The sequence below is a fragment of the Oncorhynchus keta genome, chromosome 35, assembly GCF_023373465.1.
Source record: "Oncorhynchus keta strain PuntledgeMale-10-30-2019 chromosome 35, Oket_V2, whole genome shotgun sequence".
NCBI classification, from domain to species: Eukaryota; Metazoa; Chordata; class Actinopteri; order Salmoniformes; family Salmonidae; genus Oncorhynchus; species Oncorhynchus keta.
In genome coordinates this window covers 22400148-22423070 of record NC_068455.1, presented here as the reverse complement: position 1 = coordinate 22423070, position 22923 = coordinate 22400148, and the positions used below count along the sequence as shown (strand labels likewise).

At 46.5% G+C, this 22923-nt stretch overlaps 1 protein-coding gene across 10 annotated transcripts in view; it reads left to right on the top strand.

Annotated features, from left to right (window-relative positions):
• Positions 1 to 22923, top strand: part of LOC118368142 (ral GTPase-activating protein subunit alpha-1-like) — a 119857-nt gene that overhangs the window by 32047 nt on the left and 64887 nt on the right. For 8 of the 10 annotated variants that reach the window (XR_008092897.1, XM_052496687.1, XM_052496688.1 and 5 more), the window contains exons 18-28: positions 3326 to 3466; positions 7978 to 8166; positions 14866 to 14984; positions 15146 to 15356; positions 15618 to 15800; positions 16161 to 16319; positions 16493 to 16686; positions 16885 to 16983; positions 18688 to 18843; positions 18960 to 19088; positions 19411 to 19536. Coding sequence is in view for 9 of the 10 variants with exons in the window: in XM_052496687.1 (XP_052352647.1) it covers positions 3326 to 3466; positions 7978 to 8166; positions 14866 to 14984; positions 15146 to 15356; positions 15618 to 15800; positions 16161 to 16319; positions 16493 to 16686; positions 16885 to 16983; positions 18688 to 18843; positions 18960 to 19088; positions 19411 to 19536 (1706 nt within the window). In the remaining variant the exon portion in view is untranslated. The remainder of the gene's footprint in view (positions 1 to 3325; positions 3467 to 7977; positions 8167 to 14865; positions 14985 to 15145; positions 15357 to 15617; positions 15801 to 16160; positions 16320 to 16492; positions 16687 to 16884; positions 16984 to 18687; positions 18844 to 18959; positions 19089 to 19410; positions 19537 to 22923) is intronic. The other 2 variants (XM_035751953.2, XM_052496691.1) reach the window with 1 other exon arrangement.

Sequence of the window (22923 nt, the reverse complement as noted above, 5' to 3'; positions counted from 1 at the left end):
AGCACCACCTCCATGCTCTCGGCATACCAAGCAGAGCTACAGGAGGAGCTAGCGGTCAAACCAGAGCCTGGTCTATGGAATGAGATCTGTATTACCACAGACCTCAACCTGCGTCTGCTCACAGCCGCTGTCAGGGAGAGCCATGGGACTCATAATATCCCAGGAGAGATCTGGATGGCTCAACCTATCAGTGAGAAGCTGAAGATCCTAGATACTCCAGTAGACCCTTAAAACCTTTTCGGTGCCACTGTTGAGATGATGCAGAAACGGTGTGAGGAGAAAAAGAATACACAGCCCAGTGCCTACCCTGTGCCTCTCCGCACCTTCGCCCAGGCTGCAGCAGGTCGACCACCCTCAACCACCCTCAACCTTTAAGATCCCCAGACACCCAGCACCCTAGGCTGCGAACCCAGGGCAGCAGGGAACCTTGGATTCTAAGGGCCCCTGGTCTAAGAAGCCCTCCTTCCCTCTCATGGCACCAAGGGGCCAGCCTGCTCCTAACCCCACCCAGGGGGTAAGGGGAAAAAAGTGCATGGTCTAGCGATGTCCCCATCGCCAGAGAGGCAAGAACAGTCTCCTCCAAGCCCAGTTCTATCCCCTCTTCCAATCCCGAGCCTGTTCCAGGGTGCAAGTTCCCAGGCACCTCAGTGTTCTTCCGGCGTACCTGGTCCAAGTTGGTGGTCAGAGAGTACAGCCCAAAGAGGAGAAGAGACCATGTTCAGATGGATGCTTCCACAAAGCCCCCCTCTTGTCTCAAACACTCCCCAATGTCAGTTCACATAAAAAATGTTAACACTAGCGCAACCAGGCTACAGGCCAAGGGAGCAGTCAGACATGTTTCTCATGAGCGCGTTCTCCCGCTACGAGCCAGCTGGACGTGCGTAGTGTGTCACGGCCTGTCGTACACCCTCCCCCCAGAGGGGCACCATCTATGGGGGAAAGCCCGGGTCAGCCCTCTCTCGGAGCAGAGAGCGAATTGGCGGGCATGAACAATCTCAAACTGGGTACAGGGCACAATAGACAGGGGATACAGACTACAATTCTCTGTCACCCTGCCCAGATTCAAGGGAATCATATGCACTCAGGCTAAGGTGGAATCAGCGCATGTACTCCGAGAGGAAATCACATCGCTAATAGGAAAAAGGACAATAAGAATTGTTCTTCCCGAGCAAAGCCACTGCATTTTTTAATCGATATTTCCTGGTTCCAAAAAAGGGGGGCAGCCTACGCCCGATCTTAGATCAACGTGCTCTGAACAGACACATGAGAAAGTACACTTTCAGATTGTTGACACACACTGCTCTGCTACATTCTGTGCGCCCAGGCGATTGGTTCATATCCGTCGACCTGAAGGACGCTTACTTTCACATCTCAATATACTCCCCACACAGGACATTTCTCAGATTTGCTTTTCAGTGCGTGATCTACACATTTTTGGTGCTCCCTTTCAGCCTCTCTTGTGTCACCTCCTGTCTTTATGAAGTGTACCGAGGCAGCTATAGCCCCACTCAGAGAGATGAGGTCTTAGAACACAGTCAGCTATTATAGGAACACCTGACACTTCTAGGTTTCAGAATAAACACAGTAAAGAGTGTTCTGATTCCCACGCAGACAATCTCTTTCCTAGGTTTAATCCTGGATTCGGTATCGTTCAAAGCTCGCCTTTTTATGGAACATATAAGAACATTCCAAGATGGCTTATCACTGTTTCACAGAGGGAACCTGGTCTCTTTCAAAACATGCCTGAGGCCACTAGGCTTTAGCAGTCATTCCATTAGGATGTTTGAATATGAGAGGGTTTCAATGCTGGGTCTCTTCTCGGGGTCTGAGCCCAATACGTCACAAACATCACCATGTACAGATCTCAATAGACTGCATGGTAGCACTGCACTCCTGGGGAGACAGGCTGTGTCTGTCACAGGGTGCCCAGATGGGCACTATTTTATCCAGAAAAGTAGTCACGACGCACTCATCTCTCTCGGGTTGGGGTGTGACTCATGAGGGCAGAACAGTCAACGGGGTGTGGGGAACCCATCTCCGATCTACTCACACAAACTGCCTGGAGCTCCTTAGTGTCCTTAGCATTAAAGTTGTTCCTCCCATTTCTGGAGGTGCGTCATGTTCTAGTCACTTGCACACATACTGATTATGTGGAGCAGTGTGCATCTCCAGTCACTGAGAGATACTCATGTACTAAATCTGGGGTCAGATTTACTTGCCAGGGGGAACCCTCTATACAGAGAGGGGAAGCTCCACCCAGAGGTAGCCAATCAGGTTTTGATGTACTTCGGCATGCCAGTAGTGGATCTTTATGCATCAATGGAGAGTACTCAGTGTCCACTGTTATTTTCCGTGAGGGATCGGGATGCACCGATGGGAGTGGACTCGTTGGCGCACGAGTGGTCACGCGTCCTCCTGTATGCATTATCTCTCTGATCCTGATTTCCCCCACCCTATGCAGGGTGCGATAGATAGGGCTATCGCTCATACTAATAGCGCCACCTTGTAATTTCCACTATGAGTGCTAGAGACGCATCCATTTTAGTCCCTTTATAATTATAAATGGCAGGTGTTTGAGGAATGGTGCGCTAAAATACAGACAGTGTCATTCCAGTGCTCCTTTCCGGTAATCCTGCCGTTTCTACAGGAATTAGTAGAAAAGGGAAAGGCTTTTTCTACTATTAAAGTATATCTGGCAGCTATTTTGGGTTGTCAGGAGGGTTTTGGGAACATGACAGTGGGGCAACACCCCCTTGTCACCTGTTTTATAGGGTGCACGTCGCTTGTGTCCCCGCTGCGTCGGGTCCTTTATAGGGTAGGAGGGACACCCTTCCCCAACGCACACGTCTCGACGTCCAGCCAATCATGGCTGGCATACTGTAATAAGGCCTCTGACGAATACGCTGGGTGCGTATCCCATAGTGAAATACTTCACTCATACGATCAGAGAACCGGGGTTACAGTCGTAACCTACAGTCATAATCACGGAGGGCTCTGTGACCTGGCTCCTGAGGTACAGACAGACAGACTGCAGCTTTGCCTTTTCCTAGTTCTCCTCTCTGAAGGTCACTGCTCTCTGCCTTATGCTCACAGTCCTCACTTTCTCCTTTCACTTTCTCACCTTCCTCCTCTCTCCCGTTTTTACCTTCCTCTTCTTTCTAAACTCCTTTTCTATCCATTTCCTCTCTGTCCCTCTATTCCACGACCCCTACTCTTCTCTATTTTCTCTTCCCTCTCCCCTTTCCTTCTTTCACCTCCCCTCCCTCCTTTCTCTCCTTCTCCTCCCTTCTCTCTCCTCTCTGTGTTGCGTCCGTCCGTCCCTCAGCCCTGCGTAGCTGCTCTACGGGCGACAGCTTCCTGTCCCAAGCCTTTATCCGCAGCGCTAAAAGTGCCCCTGTCCTGATCCATCCTCTCCACCCTCTCCTGTCTGACTCTGTCCTCACCTCCCTAGCTGACGAGCTGGCAGGTAGAGCCCACTACTCTACGCCTGTACCTGTACCTCTATCTGTACCTGTGTGTCTATCTGTACCCCCCTCCACCCACTTCACTTCTTCACTCACTATCTGTATGTTCTTGTCTGTCTTTGCATGTTGTTTCTATGCTTGCCTTTGCTTGTGATTCCACACAGCCTGCTTGTCTTGGTGTGTTTGTGAGCTCCTGTTTGAGGATATTTCTCTCAGGCCTAGACTCTGGGGGTGTGTTGTGTTTTTAGGCTGTTGTTGTTTCTGAATCACTATTTAATATCCTTCTCAGATCCAAACAGTTTCCCCAGCATGCGGTTTGGTGTGCACACCTAGTCCCTATAAATGTATGATTTTATGGCCTCTGCTAAAATATGACATATTGTCAACCCATTTTTTAAATTATTTTTTTGGGATGAATTCTCATTTGTTGTTATTGATGTATTGTAATTAGTCTGTTTCCTCTACTGCAGCTGTTTTGGCTTTAATGATATGGATATGATTGGATGCAGCTTAAATATTCATTTACCATTTACCAGAAATGCAGGTTTTGCCATGTTTTGTCTGCCATTGTTTTTGTATATGAGAACATGCATACATAAGAAAACAACATGTTATTGCATGGACTTGGTTGGTGCCTTTGGGTGAAATGAAACCATTAATACAAACTAAATTCAACCACCTGATCTTTTCATCCTTTACACAGATGTACAATGCATTCGGAAAGTATTCAGACTCCTTCCCCCTTTTCACATTTTCTTAACGTTACACAGCCTTATTCTGAAATTGATTAAACAGATTTTTTCCCCCTCATCAATCTACACACAATACCCCATAGATGACGAATCGAAAACAGGTTTTTAGGGATTTTTGCAAATGTATTAAACATTTTAAACAGATAGAGTCTACCCTGAAGCCACTCCTGTGTTGTCTTCACTGTGTGCTCAGGGTCATTGTCCTGTTGGAAGGTGAACCTTTCAAATTCAATATTATTGGTCACATGCACATGGTTAGCAGATGTTAAAGTGAGTGTAGCGAAATGCTTGTGCTTCTAATTCCGACAGTGCAGTAATATCTAACAAGTAATCTAACAATTCCCCACACAACTACCTAATACACACAAATCTAAAGGGGTGAGTGAGAATATGTACAGTTTAAGTTGGAAGTTTACATACACCTTAGCCAAATACATTTAAACACCGTTTTTCACAATTCCTGACATTGAATCCTAGTAAAAACGCCCTGTCTTAGGTCAGTTAAGATCACCACTTTATTTTAAGAATGTGAATGTGAAATGATAGAATTATAGTAGAGCAAATTATTTATTTCAGCATTTCTTTCTTTCATCACATTCCCAGTGGGTCAGAAGTTTACATACACTCAATTAGTATTTGGTAGCATTGCCTCTAAATAGTTTAATTGGGTATAACATTTTGGGTAGCCTTCCACAAGCTTCCCACAATAAGTGGGTGAATTTTGGCCCATTCCTCCTGACAGAGCTGGTGTAACTGAGTCAGGTTTGTAGGTCACCTTCACAGATTTCCTGTAGGTTTGAACTCTTTGTGATGGCCACTCCAATACTTTGACATTGTTGTCCTTAAGCCATTTTGCCACAACTTTGGAAATATGGAAGTATGCTTGGGGTCATTGTCCATTTGGAAGACCCATTTGCGACCAAGCTTTAACTTCCTGACTGATGTCTTGAGATGTTGCTTCAATATATCCACATAATTTTCCTGCCTAATGATGCCATCTATTTTGTGAAGTGCACAAGTCCCTCCTGCAGCAAAGCACCCCCACAAAATGATGCTGCCACCCCGTGCTTCACAGTTGGGATGGTGTTCTTCGGCTTGCAAGCCTCCCCCTTTTTCCTCCAAACATGACGAAGGTCATTATGGCCAAAGAGTTCTATTTTTGTTTCACCAGCCCAGAGGACATTTCTCCAAAATGTACGATATTTGTCCCCAGGTGCAGTTGCAAACCGTTGTCTGGCTTTTTTATGGCGGTTTTGGAGCAGTGGCTTCTTCCTTGCTGAGCGGCCTTTCAGGTTGTCAATATAGGACTCGTTTTACTGTGGATATAGATACTTTTGTACCTGTTTCCTCCAGCATCTTCACAAGGTCCTTTGCTGTTGTTCTGGGATTGATTTGCACTTTTCGCACCAAAGTAATTTCATCTCTAGGAGACAGAATATGTCTCCTTCCTGAGCAGTATGATGGCTGCGTGGTCCCATGGTGTTTATACTTGCATACTATTGTTTGTACAGATAAACATAGTACCTTCAGGCATTTGGAAATTGCTCCCAAGGATGAACCAGACTTGTGGAGGTCTACAATTGTTTTTCTGAGGTCTTGGCTGATTTCTTTTGATTTTCCCATGATATCAAGTAAAGAGGCACTGAGTTTGAAGGTAGGCCTTGAAATGCATCCAAAGTTACACCTCCAATTGACTCAAATGATGTCAATTAGCCTATCAGAAGCTTCTAAAGCCATGACATAATTTTCTGGAATCTTTCAAGCTGTTTAAAGGCACAGTCAAGTTAATTTATGTAAACTTCTGACCCTCTGGAATTGTGATACAGTGAATTCTAAGTGAAATAATCTGTCTGTAAACAATTGTTGGAAAAATAACTTGTGTCATGCACAGAGTAGATGTCCAAACCGACTTTCCAAAATGATAGTTTGTTAACAAGAAATTTGTGGAGTGGTGGAAAAACGAGTTTTAATGACTCCAACCTAAGTGTATGTAAACTTACGACTTCAACTCTACATATAAATATATGGATGAGCGATGGCCGAGCAGCATAGGCAAGGTGCAATAGGTGGTATAAAATACAGTATATACATATGATATGAGTAATGTAAGATATGTAATTTTTATTAAAGTGGCATTATTTAAAGTGGCATTGTTTAAAGTGACTAGTGATCCATTTATTAAAGTGGCCAGTGATTGGGTCTCAATGTAGGCAGCAGCCTCTCTATGTTAGTGATGGCTCTTTAGCAGTCTGATGGCCTTGAGATAGAAGCTGTTTTTCAGTCTCTCGGTCCCAGCTTTGATGCACCTGTACATACCAAGCCTTCTGGATGGTAGCGGTGTGAACAGGCAGTGGCTCAAGTGGTTATTGTCCTTGATTGTCTTTTTTGCCTTCCTGTGACATCGGGTGTTGTAGCTGTCATGGAGGGCAGGTAGTTTGCCCCCGGTGATGCGTTGTGCAGATTGCACCACCCTCTGGAGAGCCTTGGGGTTAAGGGCGGTGCAGTTGCTGTAACAGCCCGACATGATGCTCTCGTTTGTGCATCTGTAAAAGTTTGTCAGGGTTTTGGGTGACAAGCCAAATTTCTTCAGCCTCCTGAGGGTGAAGAGACGCTGTTGCGTCTTCTTTACCACTGTCTGTGTGGGTGGACCATTTCAGTTTGTCTGTGATGTGTATGCCGAGGAACTTAAAACAAAATTGATCACCCCCTTTGTTCCCAGTTTGAGGTCCTGAGATCTCTGGAGTAGGTTTTCATCAAGGATCTCTCTGTACTTTGCTTCGTTCATCTTTCCCTAAATCCGGACTAATCTCCCAGTCCCTGACGCTTATAAACATCCCCACGGCATGATCCTGCCACACCCCAGATTGCTCAGTTTGGCTGGGCAGCCAGCTCTAGGAAGAGTCTTGGTGGTTCCAAAGAGGCTACTGTATTCTTGGGGAACTTAAACGCTGCAGACATTTTTTTGGTACCCTTCCCAGATCTGTGCATCACAACAATCCTTTCTCTGAGCTCTACGGACAATTCCTTCAACCTCATGCCTTCGTCTGTGCACTGACATGCACTGTCGACTGTGAGACCTTTATATAGACAGGTGTGTGCCTTTCTAAATCGTGTCCCATCAACTGAATTTACCACAGGTGGACTCCAAACAAGATGTAGAAATATCTCAAGGATGTTCAATGGAAACTGGATGCACCTGACCTCAATTTCGAGTCTTACAGCAAAGGGTCTGAATACTTACAGTACCAGTCAAAGGTTTGGAGACAGGTTTGGTTTGGTTTGGTTGAGATAATGCCAAGAGTGTGCAAATCTATCATCAAGGCAAAGGGTGGTTACTTTGAAGAATCAAATTATTCCATATGTGTTATTTCATAGTTCTGATGCCTTCGCTAATATTCTACAATGTAGAAAATAGTCTAAATAAAGAAAATTCCTTGAATAAGTAGGTGTGGCCTGGTACTGTATGTAAATATGGTATTAATGTTTTTTTAATACATTTGCTAAAAATTTCTAAACCGGTTTTTGCTTTGTCATTATGGGGTGTTGTGTCTAGATTGATGAAAAAACAACAACTATTTAATCCATTTTAGAATGAGGCTATAAATTAACAAAATGTGGAAAATATATGACTATATGATCATATTGCTGCACCACGGTGTGGTGTATGTTACTGATCCATTCCCTTCGCTGTGTTTTCCTGCACGTAGAGTTGGTAGGACCCCTCTCCAGTGAGCTGTGCCCTGTGTATCCCCTTTGTCCAGATATGGAGGACCCCCCCATGGTCATGACCTCTCGGGCACCCAGGGTCCGCCACTGCTCCCAGAGCGAGAATACCCCGGCCTCTGAGGTGTTCTCAGCATCCAGTGACCTGGAACCCCAAGGGCCTCCGCTCCCCCGCAGCAGCAGCGCTTCTGACATCATGGAGCCCTTCATCGCTGAGAGGGTCAAAGGTGCACTTCCTGTCCCTGACAGTCCCCCCTCTCACTCCACCATCACCGCTGTCTTTGCCCCCCACCACGCCCACCACCCCCCTTGCTCCTCCCGGAGCCACTCCCTGCACCCCCCCAACCCCCACACAGCCCCAGGTAGCAGGGTGGCCTCTCTGGAAGTGGGGGATAGCATCTATGACTACCTGTGGCAGATGATAGGCCCCCGCCCCCCTGCCCCTGACTGGACATGTGGTGGAGCCTCCTTCTCCTCCAACCTCACCCAGTCCTCTGAGAGAGATGAGGAGGGGGAGATGCAGGGGGAGGAGGACCTGCTTAGCTCTCTCAGGGAGTACCTGATGCACATAAGCCTGGAGGGGGGAGATGGAGGGGGAGAGGGGTGGCCCTAGTGACGCTGTGGAGGGTCGCACTGTGATGGTACAGTCAGGGTCACAGCAGGTCAGGAGACAGGTCCAGGTAAGGCAGCATAGCATCTTAAACTCAGCAGAAGAGAGCAGTACAGAGGCAGAGCAGCAGCCTGCTGAGAAGAGCATCTATGAGTGTTTGGAACAGAGTGATGACTGGGAGCTGATCAGCAGGGCGAGCTCTAGTCTTGACCAGCATGTAACTACTCGGGGAACAGAGAATAGGGAAGAGCCCTACTTGGTCAGGCAAGACGCCACAGAGTGTGAGTATAATAATGAAACAGGAGGTTCAGGCCAAGAGGCCCAGCAGCAGTCCTTCTCCCTCAACCTCCACCACTCCCTGAAGCCCAGGCTGGTCCGGGGTAGGCCCAAAAAGCGCCATGGGGCAGGGGGAGGGGTACACGTCAGCTTCCGGCCCTCCACAGAGTCTGTCCAGTTCCACAGCCCTCTAGACTCCAAGGAGGCCCACTGGAGGACCAGGCTGCGCCGCCTCAGCCACTTCAGCAGCCACTCTGTAGGAGGGGTGGGGTCTGGAGCGGCTGGAGCAGGGGCAGGGTTGTGGGGGTCAAAGGGTAAAGATAGGTCAGGAGGGGAGGGGGTGAGTGAAAGTGGGGAGCAGCCGGAACGGGAGGCCAGTGGAGTGGGGGGTCATGCGACTGAGCCAGGACGTGTCCGTCTGGGGCGCTCCTCCCTTCGGCCTCGTGGGACCCGGTCCAGGTCCCAGGATGCGGAGTCGGGGCTCAGTCCTTCTCGGCAGCAGCAGGGGGCTCTGTTGGGCGGTGTGTATAAATCTGTGGTCCATGCTCTCTCCAAGCCCAAGGCCCACGCCTCCGGCTCCGCGTCCCCGCAGCGGCAAAGCAAAGCCCCCGGCGTGGCCACAGAGGCGCCCCTGAGGGACCTGTACACTCATGTATTGGGCTATTTTGGAAAGAAAGCACCAGGTGAGAGACTTGAGGAGCGTCACTGTGCTCCAAGGCACTACCACAACATGGAAAAACAAAACTACAGAATGAAACAAAAACACAAAGCACCACCGTTCTATCTCCTCCATCTTTTTCAGTTTTTTTTATTAACTGTTTTTGCTGAATGCGGATTGAATTGAAGCTTTTTTTTGTCTTTCCTGTTTTAAAGTAGCAGACATGATCCCAAAAAAGAACCAAAGCCCGGCCAAAGGCCCCTCCTCCTGGGATGACTCTCCCCTCCTCCTCCTACAGCTTCTGCCCCTCCTCTTCCTTCCCTGAATGATGCATGCGGCCGCATACCTCCGCCTTCTCTATCATAGCAACTCAACACCTTACAACACATTAACTGCACACACTGGGGGCAAATCAATCTAACTCATTGATAAATTGACACAGAACACATAGTGTAGCATGATACTGGTCTATGAAGTCCATTTCTTCCATGTATACATGAAACTGGGAAATGTATCTGTCCTCCAGACTAAGCTGATGCTCTAATAACAACATGTCAATATACCTCCAAACAGGTGGGGGCAGTATAACCCTTTTGATGTAGAATAGGATTTCAGCACCACACATTGAGCTGAGCCCTTTTGAGTCACTTCAATGACACCACAAAGTCCAATGTCTCTTATTTTTTTCTTCCACTAAATTTCACTGGCATAGCTAGATACTATTTTAGCATTGGCAGTTGACACAGCTTGCCATAATCTTTGGGTTAGCAGAACATGCAGTAGTGGCTTCTTTGGGCAGTAGATTCACACATTTTTAATGGCAGGTCACTAGTTTAAAACTTTAACACAGTTAAACTATCCAGAGAAATGTCATGGGATGGAAACATACTCTCTGCCCTCCTGCTTCTCTTTGACAATCCAGTTCAACATTTAAATGAATACAGTAACTGTTAATTAATGTATCATGGCCTTCATATGTATGCTGCCTCATCTTTCAGTTTCCCTTGGCTACCCAGTTAACACACTAACTGACTGGCCGCTCCCTCACCCAACCACAGTGCAGTTTACATAGCTAGACTGACTGACTGACAGCTGCCTCACCCAACCACAGTGCAGTTTACATAGCTAGACTGACTGACTGACAGCTCCCTCACCCAACCACAGTGCAGTTTACATAGCTAGACTAACTGACTGACCGCTCCCTCACCCAACCACAGTGCAGTTTACATAGCTAGACTGACTGACTGACAGCTCCCTCACCCAACCACAGTGCAGTTTACATAGCTAGACTGACTGACTGACAGCTCCCTCACCCAACCACAGTGCAGTTTACATAGCTAGACTAACTGACTGACCGCTCCCTCACCCAACCACAGTGCAGTTTACATAGCTAGACTAACTGACTGACCGCTCCCTCACCCAACCACAGTGCAGTTTACATAGCTAGACTAACTGACTGACCGCTCCCTCGCCCAACCACAGTGCAGTTTACATAGCTAGACTAACTGACTGACCGCTCCCTCACCCAACCACAGTGCAGTTTACATAGCTAGACTAACTGACTGACCGCTCCCTCACCCAACCACAGTGCAGTTTACATAGCTAGACTAACTGACTGACCGCTCCCTCTCCCAACCACAGTGCAGTTTACATAGCTAGACTAACTGACTGACCGCTCCCTCACCCAAGCACAGTGCAGTTTACATCGCTAGACTAACTGACTGACCGCTCCCTCACCCAACCACAGTGCAGTTTACATAGCTAGACTAACTGGCCGCTCCCTCACCCAACCACAGTGCAGTTTACATAGCTAGACTGAACTGGCCGCTCCCTCACCCAACCACAGTGCAGTTTACATAGCTAGACTGAACTGGCCGCTCCCTCACCCAACCACAGTGCAGTTTACATAGCTAGACTAACTGACTGCCGCTCCTCACCCAACCACAGTGCAGTTTACATAGCTAGACTGACTGACTGACCGCTCCCTCACCCAACCACAGTGCAGTTTACATAGCTAGACTGACTGACTGACCGCTCCCTCACCCAACCACAGTGCAGTTTACATAGCTAGACTGACTGACTGACCGCTCCCTCACCCAACCACAGTGCAGTTTACATAGCTAGACTAACTGGCCGCTCCCTCACCCAACCACAGTGCAGTTTACATAGCTAGACTAACTGACTGACCGCTCCCTCGCCCAACCACAGTGCAGTTTACATAGCTAGACTGACTGACTGACCGCTCCCTCACCCAACCACAGTGCAGTTTACATAGCTAGACTAACTGACTGGCCGCTCCCTCGCCCAACCACAGTGCAGTTTACATAGCTAGACTGACTGACTGACCGCTCCCTCACCCAACCACAGTGCAGTTTACATAGCTAGACTGACTGACTGACCGCTCCCTCACCCAACCACAGTGCAGTTTACATAGCTAGACTGACTGACTGCCCGCTCCCTCGCCCAACCACAGTGCAGTTTACATAGCTAGACTGACTGACTGACCGCTCCCTCACCCAACCACAGTGCAGTTTACATAGCTAGACTAACTGACTGACCGCTCCCTCACCCAACCACAGTGCAGTTTACATAGCTAGACTAACTGACTGACCGCTCCCTCGCCCAACCACAAGGCAGTTTACATAGCTAGACTAACTGACTGACCGCTCCCTCACCCAACCACAGTGCAGTTTACATAGCTAGACTAACTGACTGGCCGCTCCCTCACCCAACCACAGTGCAGTTTACATAGCTAGACTAACTGACTGGCCGCTCCCTCTCCCAACCACAGTGCAGTTTACATAGCTAGACTAACTGACTGGCCGCTCCCTCGCCCAACCACAGTGCAGTTTACATAGCTAGACTGACTGACTGACCGCTCCCTCTCCCAACCACAGTGCAGTTTACATAGCTAGACTAACTGACTGGCCGCTCCCTCGCCCAACCACAGTGCAGTTTACATAGCTAGACTGACTGACTGACCGCTCCCTCACCCAACCACAGTGCAGTTTACATAGCTAGACTAACTGACTGGCCGCTCCCTCGCCCAACCACAGTGCAGTTTACATAGCTAGACTGACTGACTGACCGCTCCCTCACCCAACCACAGTGCAGTTTACATAGCTAGACTGACTGACTGACCGCTCCCTCACCCAACCACAGTGCAGTTTACATAGCTAGACTAACTGGCCGCTCCCTCACCCAACCACAGTGCAGTTTACATAGCTAGACTAACTGACTGACCGCTCCCTCACCCAACCACAGTGCAGTTTACATAGCTAGACTGACTGACTGACCGCTCCCTCACCCAACCACAGTGCAGTTTACATAGCTAGACTAACTGACTGACCGCTCCCTCACCCAACCACAGTGCAGTTTACATAGCTAGACTAACTGACTGACCGCTCCCTCACCCAACCACAGGGTAGTTTACATAGCTAGACTAACTGACTGACCGCTCCCTCACCCAACCACAGGGTAGTTTACCTAGCTAGACTAACTGACTGGCCGCTCCCTCACCCAACCACAGGGTAGTTTACCTAGCTAGACTGACTGACTGACCGCTCCCTCACCCAACCACAGTGCAGTTTACATAGCTAGACTGACTGACTGACCGCTCCCTCACCCAACCACAGAGTAGTTTACCTAGCTAGACTAACTGACTGGCCGCTCCCTCACCCAACCACAGGGTAGTTTACCTAGCTAGACTAACTGACTGACCGCTCCCTCACCCAACCACAGGGTAGTTTACCTAGCTAGACTAACTGACTGACCGCTCCCTCACCCAACCACAGGGTAGTTTACATAGCTAGACTAACTGACCGCTCCCTCACCCAACCACAGTGCAGTTTACATAGCTAGACTAACTGACTGACCGCTCCCTCACCCAACCACAGTGCAGTTTACATAGCTAGACTAACTGACTGACCGCTCCCTCACCCAACCACAGTGCAGTTTACATAGCTAGACTGACTGACTGACCGCTCCCTCACCCAACCACAGTGCAGTTTACATAGCTAGACTAACTGACTGACCGCTCCCTCACCCAACCACAGTGCAGTTTACATAGCTAGACTAACTGACTGACCGCTCCCTCACCCAACCACAGTGCAGTTTACATAGCTAGACTGACTGACTGACCGCTCCCTCACCCAACCACAGTGCAGTTTACATAGCTAGACTAACTGGCCGCTCCCTCACCCAACCACAGTGCAGTTTACATAGCTAGACTGACTGACTGACCGCTCCCTCTCCCAACCACAGTGCAGTTTACATAGCTAGACTAACTGACTGACCGCTCCCTCACCCAACCACAGTGCAGTTTACATAGCTAGACTGACTGACTGACCGCTCCCTCACCCAACCACAGTGCAGTTTACATAGCTAGACTAACTGACTGACCGCTCCCTCACCCAACCACAGGGTAGTTTACATAGCTAGACTAACTGACTGGCCGCTCCCTCACCCAACCACAGGGCAGTTTACATAGCTAGACTAACTGACTGGCCGCTCCCTCACCCAACCACAGGGTAGTTTACCTAGCTAGACTAACTGACTGACCGCTCCCTCACCCAACCACAGGGTAGTTTACATAGCTAGACTAACTAACTGGCCGCTCCCTCACCCAACCACAGGGTAGTTTACCTAGCTAGACTAACTGACTGACCGCTCCCTCACCCAACCACAGGGTAGTTTACATAGCTAGACTAACTGACCGCTCCCTCACCCAACCACAGTGCAGTTTACACAGCTAGACTAATCTCTGTCTTTTGATGTGCTGTACTCAAGGCTTAGACAAGACAAGGTTATCTCTCTCTCTCTCTCTCTCTCTCTCGCTCTCTCTCTCTCTCTCTCTCTCTCTCTCTCTCTCTCTCTCTCTCTCTCTCTCTCTCTCTCTCTCTCTCTCTCTCTCTCTCTCTCTCTCTCTCTCTCTCTCTCTCTCTCTCTCTCTCTCTCTCTCTCTCTCTCTCTCTCTCTCTCTCTCTCTCTCTCTCTCTCTCTCTCTCGGACTGCATGCATGTGAGTAACTCCTGCATCGCTTTACTGGTTGGACTCAGTTGTGTTGGTTGGATTTTCTTTAAGATTGTTTCTTTGAGAAATGTGCAGCAGTTACCTTAATTCTTCATCTTTATTTAACAGCACATACAACACCACAGTTACCTTACTTTATTGACTGATACTTTTACACAGGCATACATTTCTGAACTTAACATTATCCACTGCCTATAGGAATGACATGCATTCAATATTTTAGTCCAATGGTCTTGTATTGTGTTGAGGAGATCTGTATGATGAAGATGTGAAGATGCTTGTAGCTGTGTGTGTCAGTATCTTCTGACCGTGGGGTGACGTGTATGTCCTTTGCTCTCTGCCTGGATACAGGCAACAAAGAGGACCCTTGTCAGACGGTGCGTGCTGTGCCCAGTGATAACGGCAACCAAAACTTTGGAGACCTGATGGATGAATTTATCCAAGAGCGTCTGCGAGCGAGAGGCACCTCTGTAAGTCACCTTTTCAATTGTCTTTGTCATTTCTCATGCACACACACGCACACACACACTTTCTGAGCTGAGTTAAGAAGTGAATGTTCTCAGCTCATGCTCTCTATATGTTTAGTCCAAACATTAGAGTACTAACTTCTCCTCTCTATCTCTCTCTGTAGGGCATGACAAGGCGTGGCAGTAGCCCCTGTAGTCTGGAGATCCCCAAAGACCTGCCGGAGCTCCTGGGCCGTCAGAACGTCTCACAACCTGTGGACGACCCCGGTGTGCCCTCTGAGTGGACCTCCCCCGCCAGCAGCAGCGACGTCATCAGCTCCGACAGCCAATCAGACTCCTTCAACGCCTTCCAGTACGCCAACTGCAAGTTGGAAAGTAAGTGACATCACCACAGCTGACGTCACATCTCGTTAAATCAGTGACTCGTGTTGTTGAGTGTATTACAGGTAATAAATCATGATTATATCAGTTAGCTCACGCTTGCTTTGCATGCATATTGGTTGTGTAAAAAACCTGGTTCTGTAACTAAGTAAGATAGTAGGGGAGTGGATCGGAGTGGGCGGGAATTGTATATTGCTCTTGACATGCTGGAAGACTACTACTTGTACTGACCACTGGGTGGCACTATGCTGTTAGATTTCAGCTTTGGTCCAGATGGCTGTGGTGCGGGGTCTTTGGACCAGGATAACGCTAGCCTTGGAGGGCTGCCCCAGACTGCAGAGGAACAGGAGTTGTCCAGCCTCACCACCCTGCACATAGATTCAGAGACGAGCAGTCTGAGCCAGCACGGCCTGTCTGCAGACACCATCACCATCACAGGTCAGAGAGAGACACACACACACACACACACACACACACACACACACACACACACACACACACACACACACACACACACACACACACACACACACATACACATACAGCATACAGACTTAGAGACCAGCAGTCTGAGCCAGCAAGGCCTGTCTGCAGACACCATCACAGGTCAGAGTTGCAGATTCACAAATCAGAACACATCGGCTTTCAATGTCCACATCACTCATCCTTTTATACATCTTAGTGACGTTCCCACATTAAAGAACTTTGATCATCTAGGAAAGCTAATAGAAATCCAATATTATTATTATACAAAGTCTACCTAATTCATTACATCAATCTCTGTGTGCCTTCATCCAGGTTCAGAGAGTGCGTCCCCGATGCATTCCCTGGGTGGTTCCTGCTCACAGAGCCCGTCTCCAGCCACCCTGACCGCTGAACACATAGGGCTGCAGCACGAGGACCTGCAGCTGGATGAGAAACAACATCACTCTGTACTACACACTCCTGATGACCTGGGTAATATACACACACCCACACTGCTCTCTATAGTAACTGGTTTATCTAAGTCACGACCCAAACTTGAACGGTCCCTCACCTATCTGTCACACAACACAAACACACTACACACTCAGCCTTACTTACATACTAACAGTGTACTCAAAAGTGTTGTCCCCCTTTTCCCTCCCCAGAAACCAGTGAGGTTCCTACAGAGGACTGCAGTGTGATGGCCGGTGGCTCCCTGACCGGTTGGCACGCGGACATTGCCACGGTGATGTGGCGGAGGATGCTAGGTATTCTGGGTGATGTGAACACCATTAAGGACCCAGAGATTCACGCGCAGGTCTTTGACTATCTTTGTGAGCTGTGGCAGAACCTGGCCAAGGTGAGGAACCATAAGGGAATCAGACTGTGTACTCAATACAAGAATGGAAGTTACTGGATCAATGTATGTAAGACACTCATTCACGACATTAATTTACTCTTTCTTTCTCTTTCTCTGTCCTTTCTTTCTTTTTCTCCTATCTTCTCACTCTCTTTTCTTTCTTCTCTCTCTCTTTCTCCTTCCTCCCACTCTCACCAGATCAGAGATAATCTGGGCATCTCTCTGGACAACCAGTCATCTCCTCCTCCCCCGGTCCTCATCCCTCCCCTCCGGATCCTCACCCCCTGGCTCTTCAAAGTAAGTATTTCCCCTCACTGTTCCATTACTTTATAAAATACATGTACTTTGAGGGTAACATACAGTACCAGTCAAAAGTCTGGATACAGCTACTCATTCAAGGGTTTTTCTTTATTTTTACTATTTTCTACATTGTCGAATAATAGCGAAGGCATCGAAACTATGAAATAACACACATGGAATCATGTAGTTACCAAAAAAGTGTTAAACAAATCAAAATAGATTTTAAATTCTTCAAAGTAGCCACCCTTTGCCTTGATGACAGCTTTGCACACTTGGCATTCTTTCAACCAGCTTCACCTGGAATCCTTTTTCCAACAGTCTTGAAGGAGTTCCCACATATGCTGAGCACTTGCTGGATGCTTTTCTTTCGCTCTGCGTTCCAACTCATCCCAAATCATCTCAATTGGGTTGAGGTCGGGTGATTTTGGAGGCCAGGTCATCTGATGCAGCACTCCATCACTCTCCTTCTTGGTCAAATAGCCCTGACACAGGCTGGAGGTGTGTTGGGTTATTGTCCTGTTGAAAAACAAATGATTGTCGGGATGGCATATCACTGCAGAATGCTGTGGTAGCCATGCTGGTTAATTGTGCCTTGAATTCTAAATAAATGGCAGACCGTGTCACCAGCAAAGCAGCCCCACACCATCCCACCACCTCCATGCTTCACTGTGGGAAATACACATGCAGAGATCACCCGTTCACCTACTTTGCGTCTCACAAAGACATGGCAGTTGGAACCAAAAATCTCACATTTGGACTCATCAGACCAAAGGACAGATTTACACTGGTCTAATGTCCATTGCTCGTGTTTCTTGGCCCAAGCAAGTCTCTTCTTATTGGTGTCCTTTAGTAGTGGTTTCTTTGCAGCAATTTGACCATGAAGGCCTGATTCACGTAGTCTCCTCTGAACATTTGATGTTGAGATGTGTCTGTTATTTATTTGGGTTGTAATTTGAGGTGCAGTTAACTCTAATGAACTTATCCTCTGCAGCAGAGTTAACTCCGAGTCTTCCTTTCCTGTGGCAGTCCTCATGAGAGCCAGTTTCATCATAGTACTTGATGTTTTTTGCGACTGCACTTAGTTTTTGAAAGTTGTTGAAATTTTCCAGATTGACTGACCTTCGTGTCTTAAAGTAATGATGGACTGTCGTTTCTCTTTGCTTATTTGAGCTGTTCTTGCCATAATATGGACTTGGTCTTTTACCAAATAGGGCTACCTTCTGTATATCATCCCTACCTTGTCACAACACAACTGATTGGCTCAAATGAATTAAGAAGGAAAGAAATTCCACAAATTAACTTTTTTAGTAAGGCACACCTATTCATTGAAATGCATTCCAGGTGACTACCTCATGAAGGTGGTTGAGAGAATGCCAAGAGTGTGCAAAGCTGTCATCAAGGCAACGGGTGACTACTTTGAAGAATCTCATATATAAAAAATGTATTTTGTTATACACTTTTTTGGTTACTACATGATTCCATATGTGTTATTTCATAGTTTTGATGTCTTCACTATTATTCTACATTGTCTAAAATAGTAAAAAAATAAAGAAAACCCCTTGAGTGAGTAGATGCGTCCAAACTTTTGACTGGTACAGTATGTACAGATACAGGAGAGCCTTATTTTTAACATTACACTGAAGTGAATAACATAACTCTTCTACCCTTCGACTGTGTCACAACTGCTTGTCCCCTGTACAGGCGACCATGCTGACAGAGAGGTACAAACAGGGGAAGCTACACGCCTACAAGCTCATCTGTAAGATCATGAAGAGAAGGCAGGACGTTTCGCCCAACTCAGACTTCCTCACACACTTCTACAACATCATGCACTGTGGCCTTATGCACGTCGACCAGGTGTGTGTGTTTTCGTGCGCATGTGTGTTTCTGAGAGAGAGAGGAAGACAGAGAGAGTGTGTTGGCTGCAGTTATCACTACCCTCTGTTAAATACTGTTCCCTCTGTGTTTCTCAGGACATAGTGAACACCATCATTAAGCACTGTTCTCCTCGGTTCTTCTCCATCGGGCTGCCTGGAGCCACCATGCTTATCCTGGATTTCATCATCGCAGCCAGCAGAGTCACAGCCTGCTCCTCCCTCAATGTGAGAACAGCACTGCTGCAATTCACTATCTCTCTGATTATGATCGTAATGCACTGGAATAGCTGTCTTTTAGGACTGACTGACTTATTGGCTGACTGATTATTGGCTGACTTACTGACTGATGTTTATTCTCATAAGTGCAGATTCACTTTACATTTTGAGGTGTTTTAATTTTCCCCTCATTTTGAATCAGAAAATGTGCTTCAATATACTGTACACCTACTTCTGGATGCACCACACAACACCTCGCCCAGTACAGTTAAATGATCTGTTTCAACACTGTACTCTTCTGAGTTTACCCCCCTGTTTGTCTCTCTGTCAGGCCCCACGGGTGGAGGCTCAGATCCTGCTGGGGTCTCTGGTGTGTTTCCCTAACCTATACGAGGAGCTGCCTGCCCTACACCCCACCACCGCTGACGTGGTCATGACCAAGTTCAGAGACGTTAAGGTAACCGTCCTCATGTGGGGTGGTTGGTTAACTCTACATTTTCAACCTGCTTTATTCTATTGCTTCAACCTGTAGGAACCGCTCCACGTTTGGGTATTGAACATTTATTGATTGCCCCTATTGCTTTTTGATTGTTTTATATATTTTTAAATACGTGGTATTTTGTGGGATTTTATTGAACAGATGGTTAGAGAGAGGGGTGTATTGGAAAGATAGGAGGGGGACACAGTGTGTCAAATGGCAGTGGGATTTGAGGTTATTACCCACATTCACACCGGTATTAATATACTGGAGATGGCGGCACCAACCACGAGACCACTATTAACCACGAAACCACTATTAACCACGAGACCACTAGTGCCCACTAGACCATTAGTAACCACTAGACCATGAGTGACCACTAGTAACCACTAGACCATTAGTGACTACTAGTAACCACTAGACCATTAGTAACCACTAGACCATTAGTGACCACTAGTAACCACTAGTAACCACTAGACCATTAGTGACTACTAGTAACCACTAGACCATTAGTAACCACGAGACCATTAGTGACCACTAGTAACCACTAGTAACCACTAGACCATTAGTGACTACGAATAACCACTAGACCGTTAGTGACTACTAGTAACCATTAGTAACCACTAGACCATTAGTGACTACTAGTAACCACTAGACCACTAGTAACCAATAGAACACTAGACCACTAGTAACCATTAGACCACTAGTAACCATTAGACCACAAGTAACCACGAGACCATTAGTAACCATTAGGCCACTAAAAACCATTATACCACTAGACCACTAGTAACCATTAGACTACTAGTAACCATTAGACCACTAGACCATTAGTAACCATTAGACCTCTTGATCACTAGTAACCATTAGACCACTGGTAACCATTAGAACACAAGTAACTATTAGTAACCATTAGACCACTAAAAAACATTAGACCACTAGTAACCATTAGACCACTAAAAACCATTAGTCCACTAGACCACTAGTAACCATTAGAACACTAGTAACCATTAGACCACTAGTAACCATTAGACCACTAGTAACCATTAGACCACACTATTAGACCACTAGTAACCATTAGACCACTAGTAACCATTAGAACCACTAGACCATTAGTGAACTAGTAACCACTAGACCATTAGTAACCATTAGACCACTAAAAAACATTAGACCACTAGTAACCATTAGACCACTAAAAACCATTAGACCACTAGACCACTAGTAACCATTAGAACACTAGTAACCATAAGACCACTAGTAACCATTAGACCACTAGTAACCATTAGACCACTAAAAACCATTAGACCACTAGCAACCATTAGACCACTAGTGACTACTAGACGATTAGTAACCACTAGACCATTAGTGACCACTAGTAACCACTAGACCATTAGTAACCACTAGACCATTAGTAACCACTAGACCATTAGTGACCACTAGTAACCATTAGTAACCACTAGACCATTAGTGACTACTGGTAACCACCAGATCACTAGTAACCATTAGAACACTAGTAACTATTAGTAACCACGAGACCATTAGTAACCACTAGTGACCACTAGACCATGAGTGACCACTAGTAACCACTAGACCATTAGTAACCACAAGACCACTAGTGACTACTAGACCATTAGTAACCACTAGACCATTAGTAACCACTAGACCATTAGTAACCACTAGACCATTAGTAACCACTAGATCATTAGTGACCACTAGACCATTAGTGACCACTAGACCATTAGTAACCACTAGACCATTAGTGACCACTAGTAACCATTAGACCACTGGTAACCATTAGAACACTAGTAACTATTAGTAACCATTAGACCACTAAAAAACATTAGACCACTAGACCATTAGACCACTAGACCATTACTAGTAACCATTAGACCACTGGTAACCATTAGAACACTATTAACCACTAGACCATTAGTAACCATTAGACCACTAAAAACCATAAGACCACTTGATCACTAGTAACCATTATACCACTAGTATCCACTAGACCACTGGTAACCATTAGACCACTAGTAACCACTAGACCACTGGTAACCATTAGACCACTTGACCATTAATAACCATTCGACCACTAGTAACCATTAGTCCACTAGTAACCATTAAACCACTAGTAACCATTAGACCATTAATAACCATTAGACCACTGGTAACCATTAGACCACTTGACCACTGGTAACCATTAGACCATTAATAACCATTAGACCACTGGTAACCATTAGACCACTTGACCACTGGTATCCATTAGACCATTAATAACCATTAGACCACTGGTAACCATTAGACCACTGGTAACCATTAGACCACTTGACCACTGGTAACCATTAGACCACTAAAAACCATTAGACCACTGGTAACCATTAGACCACTAGTAACCATTAGACCACTGGTAACCATTAGACCACTAAAAACCATTAGACCACTGGTAACCATTAGACCACTAAAAACCATTAGACCACTAGTAACCATTAGACCACTGGTAACCATTAGACCACTTGACCACTGGTAACCATTAGACCACTAAAAACCATTAGACCACTAGTAACCATTAGACCACTGGTAACCATTAGACCACTAAAAACCATTAGACCACTAGTAACCACTAGACCACTAAAAACCATTAGACCACTAGTAACCATTAGACCACTTGACCACTGGTAACCATTAGACCACTAGTAACCATTAGACCACTGGTAACCATTAGACCACTAGTAACCATTAGACCACTGGTAACCATTAGACCACTAAAAACCATTAGACCACTGGTAACCATTAGACCACTAAAAACCATTAGACCACTAGTAACCATTAGACCACTAGTAACCATTAGACCACTGGTAACCATTAGACCACTAGTAACCATTAGACCACTGGTAACCATTAGACCACTAGTAACCATTAGACCACTGGTAACCATTAGACCACTAGTAACCATTAGACCACTGGTAACCATTAGACCACTAAAAACCATTAGACCACTGGTAACCATTAGACCACTAAAAACCATTAGACCACTAGTAACCATTAGACCACTGGTAACCATTAGACCACTAGTAACCATTAGACCACTGGTAACCATTAGACCACTAAAAACCATTAGACCACTAGTAACCATTAGACCACTGGTAACCATTAGACCACTAGTAACCATTAGACCACTTGACCACTGGTAACCATTAGACCACTGGTAACCATTAGACCACTAGTAACCATTAGACCACTGGTAACCATTAGACCACTAAAAACCATTAGACCACTGGTAACCATTAGACCACTAAAAACCATTAGACCACTAGTAACCATTAGACCACCCAAGCCACCTATTGTTTGATGTTGTATCAAACCCACATTAAA